Source organism: Lepidothrix coronata, unplaced genomic scaffold (genome assembly GCF_001604755.1).
Source record: "Lepidothrix coronata isolate B3197 unplaced genomic scaffold, Lepidothrix_coronata-1.0 Scaffold113, whole genome shotgun sequence".
Lineage (NCBI taxonomy): Eukaryota > Metazoa > Chordata > Aves > Passeriformes > Pipridae > Lepidothrix > Lepidothrix coronata.
The window spans coordinates 33,750-49,584 of record NW_016690293.1 but is presented as its reverse complement, the minus strand read 5'-3'; the positions used below and the strand labels follow the sequence as shown (position 1 = coordinate 49,584).

The following is a 15,835-nucleotide window of genomic DNA, read 5'->3' as shown; positions in this document are numbered from 1 at the left end:
CTCAGAGGAATTGAATGTAAATACTATCATTTGTAACATAAAATGGAGTTATGAATACTAGTGCATGAAACAAAGCCTGCCCAGCTGACAGCTTGCAAGACACATCTGGCCTCCAGGACAATTTTCCACTATGGTATAAAATTTTACATCTCATCTGACAACTGGCCTTAGTGTAAATGGGACTGATGTCATCCACTCTCAATTGCCAAAAAGTTGTAAAGTCTTGCATTAGATTTACAGCTTGTTTATTCTTACCAATTATGGAGGCCAAGGCATACTTCTGGCCCTATAAATCCCTGTATAATACCCATGGCTAAACAGAGGACATGAAAGTAAGAAAAGTGCTGGATATAAACCTCCCTGACTTAGAGAAAAAATATATGCATACATAGCACTTTGAGGAAACAAGTGTAGCATAGCCAGGTTGTCCCACTAATTGAACAACAACAAATTAATACCAGTGGGAACACATCATAAAATATCAACCACAGTCCAATCCAGCATCCTTGGACAGTTTATAGTTTGGTTTTTAGCCCTTGCTGAAACTGTTCATTTGTGCTATTAAGTGTTATATTCCAACTTAACATTAATGTATAGACATACCTGAAGTCTCACTCCCATGTGCAGTGAACATAACTGGACTTGTCTGTATCTATTATGTGCAGGGTATGAAACATGCACAGAAGTCATTAATATGTCCTTGGCAAACCAGTTACCAGATATTTTATGTAATTACATTGCAAGGCTCTACAAAATATGTTGGAATTTTTTGATTAAAAAAACTTAATCATAGTTTTGAATCTAAATGTAAATATAGATTCGAAAACATTTGGATTATTATAAATGCCAGTGTACAAAAGTAGTAGATTCCTTTCACAATTAATTTTTTTAATTGTTATCTTGTGTGTTTTCTTCTACAAGCACAATAGACACAAGTAGTCTCAGTAAAGTCCTTGGTATGACAACAGGAATGATTAACTAATAATAACTAATAATTGACTAATAAGTAAATCTTGCAGGATAAAAACCTTAAATTGGAGGATATCTGTTACCATCCTGAATGTTAAACAACATTTTTAATGCTTGGAATTACTGTTAAACCTTTTACCTATATTAATAAGTACTTGTCGGTTTTAAAATCAAATGCTTCTTTTTCCAGCTATGTGACTTGAGGACAGTATCCTGTTTAATTCTGTGAATTTCTCCCATTTATGCCTCCTTTATCTTTGAGGTTTTGTTTCTTTGTTTTTTTAAACCCTTTATTTCATAACACACATCTTTTAAGTTGTATACAAAAACACTTCCAACATCAATGTGCATATCATACTGTATTTTATTAAAATAAGTTACAAGATCCCAACTTACTGTTCCATTTAACAGACAAAAGACATAGGCACATTTTTTTCTCTCTGTCTTGCCGTTTCACAGCTTTATATAATGTGATATACTGTATCCATTCATTTTTTCTCTATTTACTTTGAAGTAAGAGAATAAAAAATGCAGTTACTGCAGAAAAGCAGTATCTGCTGCACTACTTGCAGTACGAACTGAAGCACAGCAGGTGTAGTGTTATGGCTATGAAGTGACTGTACATGAAGATCCTCAGGGTCACTGTATTTTCAAGACTGTTTTCTTCATGAAGTCTTCTTGGCACTTGTCAATAATAACAAACCAACTCCTGTTTTGTAAGCTGTGCAACAAAGTAAAGCAAAAAACTACAAAAAGGTTTGATTCTGAAAGATTATTTTAAAATCAAGCAGAAGGATAACTCAGACAACCTGCTGTCTGTCTTGATATGCCTGCAGCTTCTCAGACACTTCATCTAGTGGCCAGTTGTTAAGGGCAATAAAATAGATGGCTATAGGGTTTGTTTTATTTTTAATCTTTCTCATTGCTGCGTTTTCAACACACATTTCAACACACAATCTGTTTTCTAGATGAGGTCAATACATCCTTGAACCACAGATTTCAAAATATTCTAGAGATCTGTCAAGGTCTGGCATCTTCCCAAATAATCTCAACAACCCTCACTTCTTAGAAGGAATTGGACCAAGTGACATTCCAGGCTGAGAAGAGGCAGATGATTGTCTGTGCTGTGTTTTCCAGGTTGTCTTGAAACGATGCTAGGGATACAAATGGCCTACCAAAGAAAAACTCTGAAAGGAAGCCTCTATTCTTTATAATCAGGTAAAATCCTAACTTGAAACCACTGCATTTTTTTGCTTAGCATTAGCTCTTGAGGCAGAAAAATTGATCTCTGAAGGACATGCTACTTCTAAGATGACATTACAGGTTTAATTATCTTACTGTTCACTTTTAACGACTTAGATTCCCAGAAATATATATTATAATCAAAAAAAATCAGAGTCTTCCCTTCGATTTTCCCAGGCAGATAAACTGAACTCCAAACACAGTGCAAGAAGAGAGATTTGCAATTAGATCTCATAAAAATAACTTTGAATTTATTCAAGCTCTGGGAAAGCCTTTTGTCCTTGGCAGAAGTTTTCATTTGACTTCCAGAAACTTTGGCAAATTGAAAAATTCTTTTATCTGTCTAAATTATGAGTTCATCTCTAAACTTATTAGTTTGCTCTCCTTCTCTGATTAATCCTAAATGGACCATACTTCTTTGAAGCCCTGAGGATCAGGATGACTACCACTGACATAACGCTCCTCTAAATCAATCCCTCTTTGAACAAGAGCACCTTTTAGAGAAAAAAAAATGCAGTTTCAAAAATTTCCAGCAAGGAAAATCTGCCACAATCTTTGGTAAATTGTAAGTGATCAACCACTCTCACTTTAAAAATTATGGCTTAGGATGGTCCACAGCTTGTCCAACTTTAAATTCCAGTTATTAGTTCCTGCCATGCCATCTGAGGGCATTTATTCCAGCATTCAGGTTTGTGTGGTACCACAGAGTTCACCGCTTTCTTTTTGTATGTTGTTTGGGTATTTTTCTCCCACATGTTTGTGGAATGTTGAATCTGGGAGCTGACCACATTTCTCGGCACCCTGCATTGCAGCTCTCCCATTTTTCTATATCCCAGGAGCTGGTTATTAATAGGCTTGCACATTTTCACAGAACAGAAGGTGCATGAAAATCTCTTGGGACAGTGCCTGCCTCTGCAGATGGGATGCAGAGGAATACCACACCTAAGAGGACTCTTGTCACACTGTGAAGTTGTCTCTAAAGTTTTGGGACATAATAGGAGCGCTCAAAAGTGAGCATTTGTTGTAACAGTAAAAGTCATCTGGAAGAATTATAAATAGATCAGTGCTTGATGTTCAACATGGCATATGTAGTCTAGGGGATGTGGCCATATATATTTGTTATATCTGTGTCATGATACACTCTTCAGTGAAATGTGAAAACATAGTGGTGTTTGCAACAACCAAGATTTTTTCCATAATTTTTCTAAAATCACATGGAAAATACTTTCTCTTTTGAGGGATATTTCTTCCCTGGTTTGTATCAAAACAGCTACCTCTAAAATACCAGTAAAGTGCTGAATGCAGGAGCTCAGGTAAGAAAAAGGATATATTTTGTGGACAGAGCTTCAAGGCGCGAGGTGACCGAGTCCTGGAGGGCAGCTATGGCCTCACACTTACAGGACTCTTCAGTTGTTACGAGACTGCTCGTTATGGCTCCTAAGAGAGAAAACAGCATTTAGAGTATTTATTACAATTCCTGACCATTTAAATCCCAAGAAAATGCTTGATCCTGCAAAAGGAATCGAACTCATGCATTAGTCCAAAGTTAAGCCTCCAGGAGTTTTTAAGCCAAGCAAGAAGGCACATAGTGATTTTAGACACAAAGAGTAGGTCAGTGCCAGAAATTCATTGCTTTGCATCAGTTTCTGAGATGTGGGTAGAATTTAGATACATAAGTCTCAGCTTGGGAAGGAACTAGAAGAATTGAATTTACCTCTTGGTAAATAATACCAAAAAGTGAAAGCAGGAGCTTGTGTATTAATTTTAAATACTCTGCATCAGAAGTTCAGCTAAATCATCAATGTGTATTACCCCACAAGTACTCTTTGTCTCTAACATTGGCAATATGTGTGCACAGGGAGTATCTTTTCTGGTTCAAGAGGTGTGGGCACAAATCCATTCCAATGTCACATAAATATAGATGTAGGGAATGACATCATTCTAATAGGCCCAAGTGAATTTAAAATTTAGTAGAAAGACACAGCAATATCACTGGAGGAGCCAGTTAGTGTGATAGAGAAGTCACCAGTCTCTTAAGAAAGAGAAAACAAGTAATGTCATACTCCACTATAGTTCCATTGAATCTTTCCTAGGTCTTGACCTCAGTCTTCCAGACTAACAGGGGAGCAGCCTCAGCTGTCCTCAAGAATTCCCTTTTCTCCATAATTCACCAAAAACCTAGGGTTCAGAGAGATGATAATTTCATTGTGGTATAATGTCAGGCATTAGCTGATGGCTGTGAGTTCTTAGCTGCATGAAAGGCAACTTAACCTCACCTACTACATAAAGTAAATAAGTTAAGGCTGTACCACTTGCTGCAGGCTGAGAACAAACATATCAACAGCTACTGCAGCACAGGTACTGTAGTGAGATAACCATCTACATCTGAGACCAGAATAATAAGTATCCAAAGGCAAAGACTTCTTAAAAGAGGGCCTACAGTTATGAAATACACTCTCATATACAAGAGGTATTACCTGTATGTAATACCTGTCTCTTCACTTATTTTTTTACATTGCTTGCAAAGGCAATGACAACAGATTATTCATTTATTTTTTCTATAGATATATAAATGCATAACTGATCAATGTCAAACAAAGTGCTGTAATAAGGAAACAATGGGAATATTGTATCTGGATATGCTTCTCTTTTGTTCTGAATTGGTTTGGCTCCTTTTTTTTTTTGGTTATCAATCATGCCATTGATATTGCCATTTTGCAGGAAATGAACAGATTCATTACTAGCAGTGCAGAAATTCATTTGTCTTAGAGCCAGTGTTGAAACTGGTGTCTCCTTGATTCCAGTGGACCTGTATTTGTTCAGCTCTCTTCTTTGGAACATTCCACTGGCTTTATGGTCAATGTACAAAGGAGACAGCTGGACGAAGGCCAGTTCAAAACATCACACCAACATGGTTGGTTTCCAGCCAACTGCCAGTTAATTTTTTTATGTCTCATTTAAATTCTCCAATTACAGATACAGATCCTCCTTGGATTTTGTCTGTTTCAACAAAATTACTTTTCCAACCAACTTTGGCAATTGTCCAGGCGTACTCTGAATTCTTCTTCAGTCCTTCTGTGAAATTGAGAGTCTTCCAGTATTTGATATTCAAAATATGGGACATTCCTGTTGCCACCGGGATGCCCAAAAAGTCATACAAAACACTGTAAAGTTGTGTTTTTACACTGCATTTGTGTTTAAGTCCAGACCAACAAGAAATCATTATTTTTGCAGATGGTGTTTGGCTATATCGACCTATTTTATAACTGTGCTCTCACATAGAGTCTTTGGCTACTTGATGTGATGGCGAGTTATTCCTGCTCTGAACCAGAGGTCAGACTAGGTACCTTTTGAGATCCCTGCCAACCCAACTTAACTTATCTACATCAATATTTGATGCCATTATTGCCCATCTGAAGAGACAACAGTTCATGCTTGCCCCACTGAGCTTGGAGGAGTGGACAAGAACATAGGGTTTAGCACTGCAATAGTTCTTACAACAGTTCTATTCCCCTCTGGCTCCCCACCATCCTCCAAATGCTGGTACACAATTGAGACCCACATCCCAAAGACAGATGCCCCAGAACCCCACCTTGCTAATGGCCCCAGTTATTTCCATTTCATAAGGAAATGCAGATTATAACAGACTGCATTTTTAAAAACAGTGAGTCCTTAAATGCATGGTGACAGATAAGAGTCATCTGTAGTTTTAAATACAGTAACTGCTATAACTAAACAAGAAGAACCAAACTAGCTCAAAACACTAGTGGAAAGAGTCATAAAAGAATGAAAAGGGATTATATATCCAGGGAGCTTGCAAGCTGATGGAACATTTCTCAAACGCTTAAAAAGATTTAACGCATTGAAGAGAGGTGCTTCAGTAAATAAACATATTCAGAAAAAAATACCCCAACATTAAATTATTACTTGAACATGTTTTCTTATCTGGATTAAAGGTAAAGCCTTCATAGCAATGAAGGTATATGATCCACCATAACTCACACGGACCTGCTCACAGTCATGGGTTCCTGTACATCAGTTCCTACAGAATGCACTTTGGAGGAACAGTTATCAGAAAACAAGATGACATTTTTTAATGCTTCCCAATGGCAATGCTTTTCCATGCTGGGAGCCTATCCTGTATGAATCTTACCAGGAACTACTGAGATGTGTAACTGACCTTGTCTTGGAGCAGCGAGACAAACTAATTGTCTTACTGTGGATAAATACATTAATTAATACAAGGGATACCTCAGTCCTTGGTCCCTCTGACTGCAGCTACCTAACTCTATCAGATGTGAAGTGCCATATGAACTCCAAAGGAATGCTAGGAAAAGTTTCCAGTATACAATAACTTGACAGTAAGGAGACTGGGAAGGAAAGAAACCCTTCTGAAATTATTACATTTTTACTGTAACACAAAGTCACTGTGAAGCAAAAGAAAGAAACAGCAAACATGAAATTCAGCCTGGAAGGTTGGATGTCACATCAAACTGTCTTGCATGGTGGTACACAGGTTCCACAGTACTGCAAAGTATGACTAACCCCAACGCTTCAATTATTTCTCAGTTCTGAGTTTGCTGAATATTGCATAAATTAATGAAGGCCTTAGTACTAAGATACAAAGACTGAATGATAAGTAGTTACTAGCATTGTTGCATAATAAAGTTCTTTGCATCTCTGAATTTTGCTCAAAGTGGAAAAGGCAGAGTGACATAGAACTGCCTTGTAGCACCTGAATGCACGTGAAAGTTTCTCAGACAGATTCAAATATATTAACCTGCTAGTGAGAGCTATGCAACACATGCATTTGGCTGGGGAGGCTGTGAGGGGAAAGGGAACAGCGATCTGGTCTTACTTGAGCAAGTCTTCTTGTCTGGGTTGAGGGTGTAGCCTTGGTAACAGTCACAGGAGAAGAACAGATCACCTCTCACACAGACCTGCTCACAGTCGTGCCTTCCAGGCGCACACACGTCAACAGCTGGGGGAGGCATTTCAGAAGAGAAGAATATTAATCAAAATATCCAAACTTCAGCCTTTAGAGTTGGTGATAGTAATTCCCATTTGCAAACGTGTCTTCATTTAGATTCAAACCAGGGTGTTTTTATTGCATGTCACCATGCCATTAACCACAGCAGGGTATACAGATTGTGTTTTTATCTGGCTATCAACATCACAAAATTAATACAATTTTTTGAATACTGGCAACACTTTTTTGCAGTTGTAACAGATTGCAAAAGGAATGGAACTAGCAAGGACACAGTTACAAAACAATTATCCAACAGAATCTCAGAGAACAAATATCTGGATTTTAAGAGACTATTTGGCATTATTTCAGCTCTAATTGAGTTGGAGAAGACACTGTTTTGTGGAGTCAAAAGACCATAAACTGAAAAGTATACGTGGCTGCTAAAAAAAAGAGACATGACACCCACTGCCCGTTACAAAGTGGGCACTTTATGTGTGAGGCTGCTGTTTTCTGCCAAATTTAACACGTCAGCTCTGAAAGGGCAAGCTGAGAAGGAGTTCCTATATTTGGATATCTTTGCAGTAAGGAGGCCCAGTAAGGCACAAGGAAGGATAAAGGAAGGATAAAGAAAGCAAGAGAGAAAGAGAGGAAGACACAGAGAAAAGGGAGAGAGAGAAAGAGAGAAAGAAAGGGAAAGGGAAAGCGAAAGGGAAAGGGAAAGGAAAAGTGGAAAGTACCCTCTCCTGGACCTAGACTATTTTTGCATTGTTCTTTGCATGTCTTTGTGATATAATTATCACAAAGACCTGGATGGTTGAGAAATCATTAGTAGCATACTGCAAAATGAGATTCAAAAGGGAAAAAAAGCAAGCATATTAGGACAATAATTTCAAGTTTGACTATGCAGGAGGAGAATCAGTGCTAAGAAATAAGCTTTGGATTGGACTCCCAGAGGGGATGCCTAAGTGAATCTACATTCCCTCACATGTTTATTGCCTCTCTATAATGCCAGGTGAGAGTTAATCCTAGGCACCATATTTACAAAATCAGATCTTAAACTAAACAGGAAGAAATACTGAGGCACTCTGGCTTCACCTCTTTGAGATGTGAGACCTATGACTTAATTGGAGAGATTTGCCTAGGAACCTCCTGGAACTGAACACTTAAGTTCAGCACTTTGTCACACACAATGTAGTGTGTAGGAAAAGGATTATAGTCAAGTAGGGAAAAAAAGGAATTTCTCTAAATAAATCATCAGTGAGACATCCAGTGAAATTAACAGTGAAGTTCAAACCCTAATGACATGAAGAAAATATAGAATACATATTATCGATATATTTACTTGTATATCCTTAAGTATCAGCTACATCTATGCTCCTGTTCTCCACAAGAGACCAGCACTGGGAAAGAACATTTCCCTCCATCCTCTAGAGCTCTAAGACTGGAGTATCTTTTAAGGTCTCAACACATCCACCAGAAAGAGCAATCACACTCATGATGATACAGACTTCAGTCTCTCTTCCAGCACAGTCCTTGCTCTCCTTCATCTCATTTCCTTGTGCTGCTTTGCCGAAGAGTTTTCTGACACGGGTAATGCACATTGCATACTGGATATGGGAATTTATGCTCCATGGGTGTAAAAATACTATGAAGTCCTCAAGGATATGCTAAATGGTATTTTAATATTACCAAATACAAGGTTCACACAACTGTAGAAGAGCCATGGGTCTGAAATTACTACTGTTCATATGAAGAAACAAAGTAGTCCTGTGTTTTAAGCAGTTGTACATAAACTCTTAGATAATTTATCAGGAAAATAACATAAGTTAACCTGATTTTCAAAAGCTACTTGCTTTTAGCTGAACACAGTATTTCCTTAATTAGATTTTACCTGAGCAAGTCTTCTTGTCTGGATTCAGAGTGTATCCTTCATAGCAGCCACAGCTGTAGGATCCATCATTACTCAGACAGACTTGTGCACAGTCATGCCTTCCAGGTGCACACATATCCATGGCTGTGGTGAACCATGGTTAAGAAAAGAAACCTATTAATCTCTCCCAGACACTCAAGAGTTTTAAATGCTCAACATTTATAATTACAATTTAATCAGAAATCAAACAGTGTCCTACTACATTGTTGTATTATGCTGCAGACAGCTGAATTCAATTACTAATTATTTAATGGAGAAGGCAGATACCAGGACTGCAAGACATGACTATACCACATCTCATGCAGTTCTTACTTTCATCAGAAATTCCAACAGTCCTGAACATTCCCAGTAAGGATAAAGCTAAAAAAACAAGATGAGGAATAACCTGCCCTGTGTCAGACTAAGCAGCTAAGCAATGTTTATGAAATACTGTGAAGATCATGAAATGGTAGATAAGTGCCAAATTGCATTTTTTAATGAACAAATATAAAGAAAATTGCAATTGTGTTGCTATTGGAACCAAGGGGAAAGTCTACAGGTGAGTTCTCGTTTTAAGCATTGATGTCTATAAGCAATTTTTCAAGTAGAAATAATGAGGGTAAGTCAAAGAAAACATGTCCATATCTCCATGGGTTTCATATATTCAAGTAGCCTTTAATTCTTACCTGAGCAAGTCTTCTTGTCTGGATTCAAGGTGTAGCCTTCATGGCAGTCACAGACATAGGATCCGTTGTTACTCACACAGATCTGATCACAGTCGTGCCTTCCTGGCGCACACGTGTCCACAGCTGCAAGATGCACGTTAGAGAACCAGTTCATTGTTAATAAAAAGTAGTTCAGATGGAGTGCACATTCACATTTTTTAATATATTTCGATTTGGAGTCAGCTCAAAAATGGCAATACTAATTGAAGGAATTAGAACAAGTGGTAGGAGAAAATATCTATAGAGTGTCTGCATCTGAAGACTTTGTTTTGACATCTGCCCCTCATGAATGGATCTGTAGGCATAATTAAAAAGGATGGTGATGGAAACAAACTACTTCTCACCATTACTTGCAGCAGATTTTTATTCATTATTCATTACTAGATTTATTATTATTGAAAAAGATACAGATGTTCAGTGTTTCAACAGAAGTACACAAGTAGCTTCTCAAACCCAATTATGGTGTTAAAAAGTGAATTTTTTTTCTAGTTGCTCACATTCACCAAATGAACATACCTGAGCAGGTTCTCTTATCTGGATTCAGAGTGTAGCCTTCATAGCAGTCACAGAGGTAGGATCTGCCATTCCTCACACAGAACTGCTCGCAGTCATGGATCCCGAGGGCACACACATTCACAGCTACAAAGGGCATTCACAGAAAGGTACTTCAGTCATCCCAAAGGAAAGAAACAGTCATTAATCATTCATGATTACAGAAGTACATCTTGCACTGTTTGCTGGATTAGTGGTAGTAAATGTCAATGCTGTGTCACTGTCTCAAAAACTTACAGCTCTCCTTTGCATCATTCTGTAGCCAACAGGGAGAGGTCATAAATGTCACTGAAATAACTCACCACCTGAGGTGCCAGAGGAAAAGATGAATTGAAAAGAGTGCAACAGGGAGAGATTTTAAGCATTTAGTAACATTTCACTGGAAATGAGAAATCAGCAATGAAAAGGACCTTCTGGCTTTTTATACCCAGTCCTTTCTATTACAGACAACCAGCTGAAATAATGCTAAAATGTATCAGTCACTGTCCGGTGGCTTACAAACTTCAGCTCACTGGCACAGAACCTGATCTATGAGTTGTTGGCGCACTGGAAAACACTCCCATGTAAACTGAAACGTAACAGAAAGCAAAATGAAATTAATTGAGAGGAAAGGGAAAAGGGAAAGGGAAAGGAAAAGGAAGAGGAAGAGGAAAATAGAAGGGAGGAGAGGGGAATGGAGAGGAGGGGAGGGGAGAAACAGAAAGAGGATCAAGACCAAAAGGAACAGAAAAATTACTCAGAGGCAGCAGGATAACATACTGTCTTCCCATGAATAAAGAGTGTGTCTGTGTAATGATGGCCCGTATGTATCAGCCAGCAAGGGAACCCACCAGTGCAAGATGGGGCGTGTGAGGGCTGCAGCTGCCTTGACCCATCAGATTTTAGAAGTCAAAACCAAAGGATGATATGCAGGAAAGTCTCTACAGTAAGGTAGCTATACAGGCACATGAAACTCCTAATTGAAGGGGAGTACAGAAATAATGTCCGAATCTCAGAGAACCAACCAAGAAGCTGAAACTGCAAAGTACAAAATGAAATTCAGTTTTCAAGGATCCACTGATTCCCCAGCAAACAGTAAGGCTGTCTCAGCCTGAGAACAGACAAAACAGTGACATGAAAGCAGCATGATGGATATGCAGCTGATATAAGTGTGCTGTGGTGACAAGGCAGACAAAATGACTGTGCAATGCACTGTATGTGTTGACAGTCTTTTCCTTCACAGACTATGTAGCTAATTAACTCCTGACCAGTTTTTCTCAAGTGTATTTAGCTGCTTCTCGAGTGATCTGCTGCCTCTTTGGTCACTAAAGATGCCCTTGTTTATCTCCACAGACTGTAAAGGAAACATAGATACTCAAACGCTTTTGAAATTACTAAATTGGGGAAGGGAAAGGGAGAGGGAAGGAGTGGGAAAAAACATTGGAGTTAAAAAACGTGAAGGGGAAAAAAACCAGGGACAATAAGTAAAGAAAGGAAGAAACAAAAGAGAAGAAAAATGGGAAGACAAGTATGTTTTTACCTGAGATTTTACTTAGACTAGTACTTACAATGTGGGTATGGACTACATTTGGAGTTGTAAAATCAAACTCCAAAGCAACAGTGGTGAGATAAGTAATCAGAAGCAAGAGTGCTTGAACCTTCTCATGTTATGATGTCTGAAAACAAGGCAACATTTTCCTTTGGTAAAAACAAATTTCAAACCAAGACAGCGCCTTTTCATTCTGATACACCCTTGAGAATAAGAGAATTAATCTCCATCATTTATGAACAAAATCTGTGGTGTGATATTTTCAAGCATAAGTGAGAAGCTCAGACTCAAATGGTCAGATTTTTGTGGTAGGAAAGTCAAACGTCCACTGACTTGGACAGCAATTCAACACTAAGATTTTCCATCTCTGGGATGGTCTCATATTGAATAATGCTCTCAATGCATCAAGAACTTGATCTTAGCAAACTGTTTTTCCCCTGAACATTAGTTTTCCTGTTTTCAGTTCACCCTACAAACAAATTTATTTACCTTGTTAAAAGCAAATTGTCACTGGTGAGTCCAGAATTCTGACTGGAGCAGTCTGGAGCTGGAAAAGGACCCAGTTTACCACACTGTCTTACAAGACCCTCTTAGATGCATTTGGTTTGTAGGAACTTTCTTAAAAACTATGTCTTGTGCCCTGTCTTTGTTCATGAATCCCACAGATTTTGGCTAATTGCACACAGGCAATTCAGAGTTACACTGGAAGTGTACATGTGTGAGCTCTCTGATTTATCCTCCAGCCCTGCAGGGGCATAATTTCTGTGCTTCAGCACAATAAACAGTAAATTTACTCTTAAGAACAAGAGATTTTTCTTTGGTGCTATGAAAGGACTTGCTCTGGCAAGAACATAGGTGGAAAATTAGTGCTGTGTTCACAGCACACATACATGTCCAGCTAGGTGGGTATTTGTGCCCACTTCCAGCTACCAGAGAGAGGATCTGGTCACATCAGCAGCACAACATGGTGTCAAGCCAAACCTCAAGGCATTTCCTATGCTAGTTATTGGGCAAATTGTCCTGTCTGCAGATGGTCCTACACATTTATTTCATACCTAGAGAAAGAGGTCTATTGACTCAAAACATACTCAAAAGGTATGGGGGTAATTTTTAGTAAGGCTCTGAAATAACAGAGTAACACATTGCCAACTTTTTGACAATTATTTGTACAAAGTAGATTTGTACAAGATTTGTACAAGTTTCTTAATTGTCAAAAATTTGGCGTGAATTCTGTGAGTAGGGCTGTGTCACAGCTATCTATAGGCAGTTCTGAATACTCCAGATGATTTTTTTTTTCTATAAATGACAATAACCATCCCCTCCGGCCTAGCGACATCAGTGGAGTTCTAACCTAAACCAAATACATCCAGCATTTTTCCAAGATCAGCCCTGAAAGAGCGAAGATAATTCATCCCATCCCACAGTTCCTTGTCTAAATCAATTTGCAGAGAAACAGAGAGAGGTGCAACCCTGGCACAATGAAAAAGCACAGCAGTGCCTAATGAGTGAAAGCCCGTCCCAAGGTGACCTGCCATTGGGCTTGGACACTTCATCCTGCACCAGATTTCTCAAGCCAACATGGTGGTTCACCTGCCAGCTTACTTTCCTACTCTGAACCTATAAGGAGCCCTTCAGCTCCACATTCCTACCCTCCTGGCTTCCCAGCGAGATGGTAAAAGAAATGAGCAGCCTGCAGAGCTCTGGTGTGTGCTCTCGGTAAGTCAGTAAATATACACAGCCAAACCCTGTCCAGATTGCTGTGATTTCTCTGGCACTAAATCTGACCACTTGCACAAGGAGGTCCACTCAAGTCAGGTCTGTTACCTACGTGGTAAGGTCGCTATTCAGAATGAAAGGTCATTACTTGGCCTCCACTGAATAAAAGAATTTGCTTGTTTACCCAATGGATGGCAAAGGAAATGTTTAGATGTGATACATAACACTTCTGAAAAAGAACTTCTTTCTTAGGGAGCGAAACCATAGTAGAAGCCAAAAGGAGCCAAATTACACTACCCTCCTGGACTGGCCCCCTTACCACAGAAAGTCTTTCTGAATTTCGATGTCAGCTTTTCAATCACACCGTAGGTCTCCACATAGAAGACATGTTCATCTAGTGGCTCACTGGCCATTATCCTCAGGGACTGCATGTCTGCCCGGTCCACCCCAACCGCGTAGATCTCAATGCCAGCTGTCCGGGCACTCGCTGCCACCTCTTGGACCTGGTCTTGTGGGCGTCCGTCTGTCACAACAATGACCACCTTGGGGATGTTGAGGGTTGCTGGGCGGGTGCCCATTTCCTCGGTGAAGACTTCATCCATAGCAGTCTGGATAGCAAGGCCAGTCATGGTGCCAGCAGACAAGGGCTCAATGCGAGACACAGCCTCCTTCAGAGAGGCTTTGTCGAAATAGGTCCGGAGGGGGAACTCCACCTTGACAGTGCTCGCGTAATTCATGACCGCCACACGCGTCGTCCTTTCCCCAACATCCAGGGTATCAATCATTTCTGACAGAAAGACTTTCACTTTCTCAAACTCTTCAGGTCGGACACTACGGGAACTGTCTACAATGAAGACAAGGTCCAGGGGCCGGTTCTTGCAGGTAGTGTCTGTCAAGAAGGAAGGGAAACACTTCAGTCGTCTCCTACACAGGATGGGAGCTCTGACCCAAGAGGAGTGAGTGCTGCCATGGCAAACTACCCCTACCAGATAATGTTGCTTGATTCTTTAGGAAGAGGCTTAAAATTATAGTGAGCAACACATTAGAAATTTTTAAATATTAATTTTGACAAGTAATTAAATAATTGAACTTAACAGATTAACGGATAGGTGCACATTTGAACCCTCAAAATGTCTAACTATCCTTGAAACTAAGGGTTGTGGCTTTCATGTAACAGTCAAAACAGAGATGTAGCAATTATATATAAATGTATTTACTGTTTATTTTTGTAATGATAAAGCCAGAATTCCACTTTTTATAAGATAAAGAAATAAAATGGCAAAAGAACTGGCCAGATCACATAGTGAACAGATCCTAATATCTTTTAGGATAGTAGCAATATAACTTGCTAAATAGGAATTATCTCTTTGTAATTCACAATCCAAAGTACACAAGAAGAAATAAAGGCCAACAGAAAAAAGACACAAATGACGATGCATAAAGGTTTCTTTAGAAGTTGTTACTGTTTTAAGGCTTCTAGAGCATAGAGAAAAATGAAATTACTTATGAAGTAACTTTACATGTAAAAATGGACATTTACACACTTACTTCTAGCTTCCAAAATTCCTCACTGACATATAAATCTAGGAACAGAAAAGCCACAGCTCAGATCAGAGACAGGCATCACTTCTAAGAAGACAAAAACCAATTAAGACAGCAACAGCAGGCACCCAAAACATACCCTCCCTGTCCTGATACCCTGACCTGACACTGACGGTGCCATGTACTTAGTTTATACCATCAAGATTGGATTTGCAGCAGGTTTATGAAAAACACACAACCCAAAAGCAGAGTATTTTCTATAAAAGAGACATTCTGGCTCAAGAGTGCATTAAATAGTAAAATATGAGGTGTTCAGTTTGAATTTGCTCCCTGAGAGCAGTTTTGGGATCACACTTCTCCTGGCTACTGTCAAGTTCACTTTCATCATTCCAGCTGAAATGAAAAAAGAAGAAACAAACCCACTTCACAAGTCTTTTAAAAGTAAAGGTGAAAAGTTTTTTTCAAGGCATTAAAAAACTTTTTTCTGTTGTTCAAGTGAAAAAAGAGGGGAAAAAATCAAATTGCACGAATTCCATCAGCAAGCACAGCAGCAGAGTTGATATTGCCTTTGGACAGAATAACAGACCAGACACCAGACAAATCTAGGATCCCATACAGGTATAATGGCCAGTCTTCGCGAGCGAAGATTTGGGAAAGGTCATTAACCCTTCGAGCCTGCGCAG

At 39.1% G+C, this 15,835-nt stretch overlaps 1 protein-coding gene across 1 annotated transcript in view; it reads right to left on the bottom strand.

Moving 5' to 3' along the window:
* Window positions 1-1,350: 1,350 nt before the first annotated feature.
* MATN3 (matrilin 3) overlaps window positions 1,351-15,835 on the bottom strand; it is a 15,145-nt gene continuing 660 nt past the window's right edge. The window contains exons 2-8 of the mRNA XM_017824795.1: window positions 13,930-14,499; window positions 10,331-10,453; window positions 9,776-9,898; window positions 9,072-9,194; window positions 7,070-7,192; window positions 3,541-3,648; window positions 1,351-1,825 (exon numbers count right to left, since the gene is read on the bottom strand). Of these exons, the coding sequence (XP_017680284.1) occupies window positions 1,770-1,825; window positions 3,541-3,648; window positions 7,070-7,192; window positions 9,072-9,194; window positions 9,776-9,898; window positions 10,331-10,453; window positions 13,930-14,499 (1,226 nt within the window). The 3' untranslated portion in view covers window positions 1,351-1,769. The remainder of the gene's footprint in view (window positions 1,826-3,540; window positions 3,649-7,069; window positions 7,193-9,071; window positions 9,195-9,775; window positions 9,899-10,330; window positions 10,454-13,929; window positions 14,500-15,835) is intronic.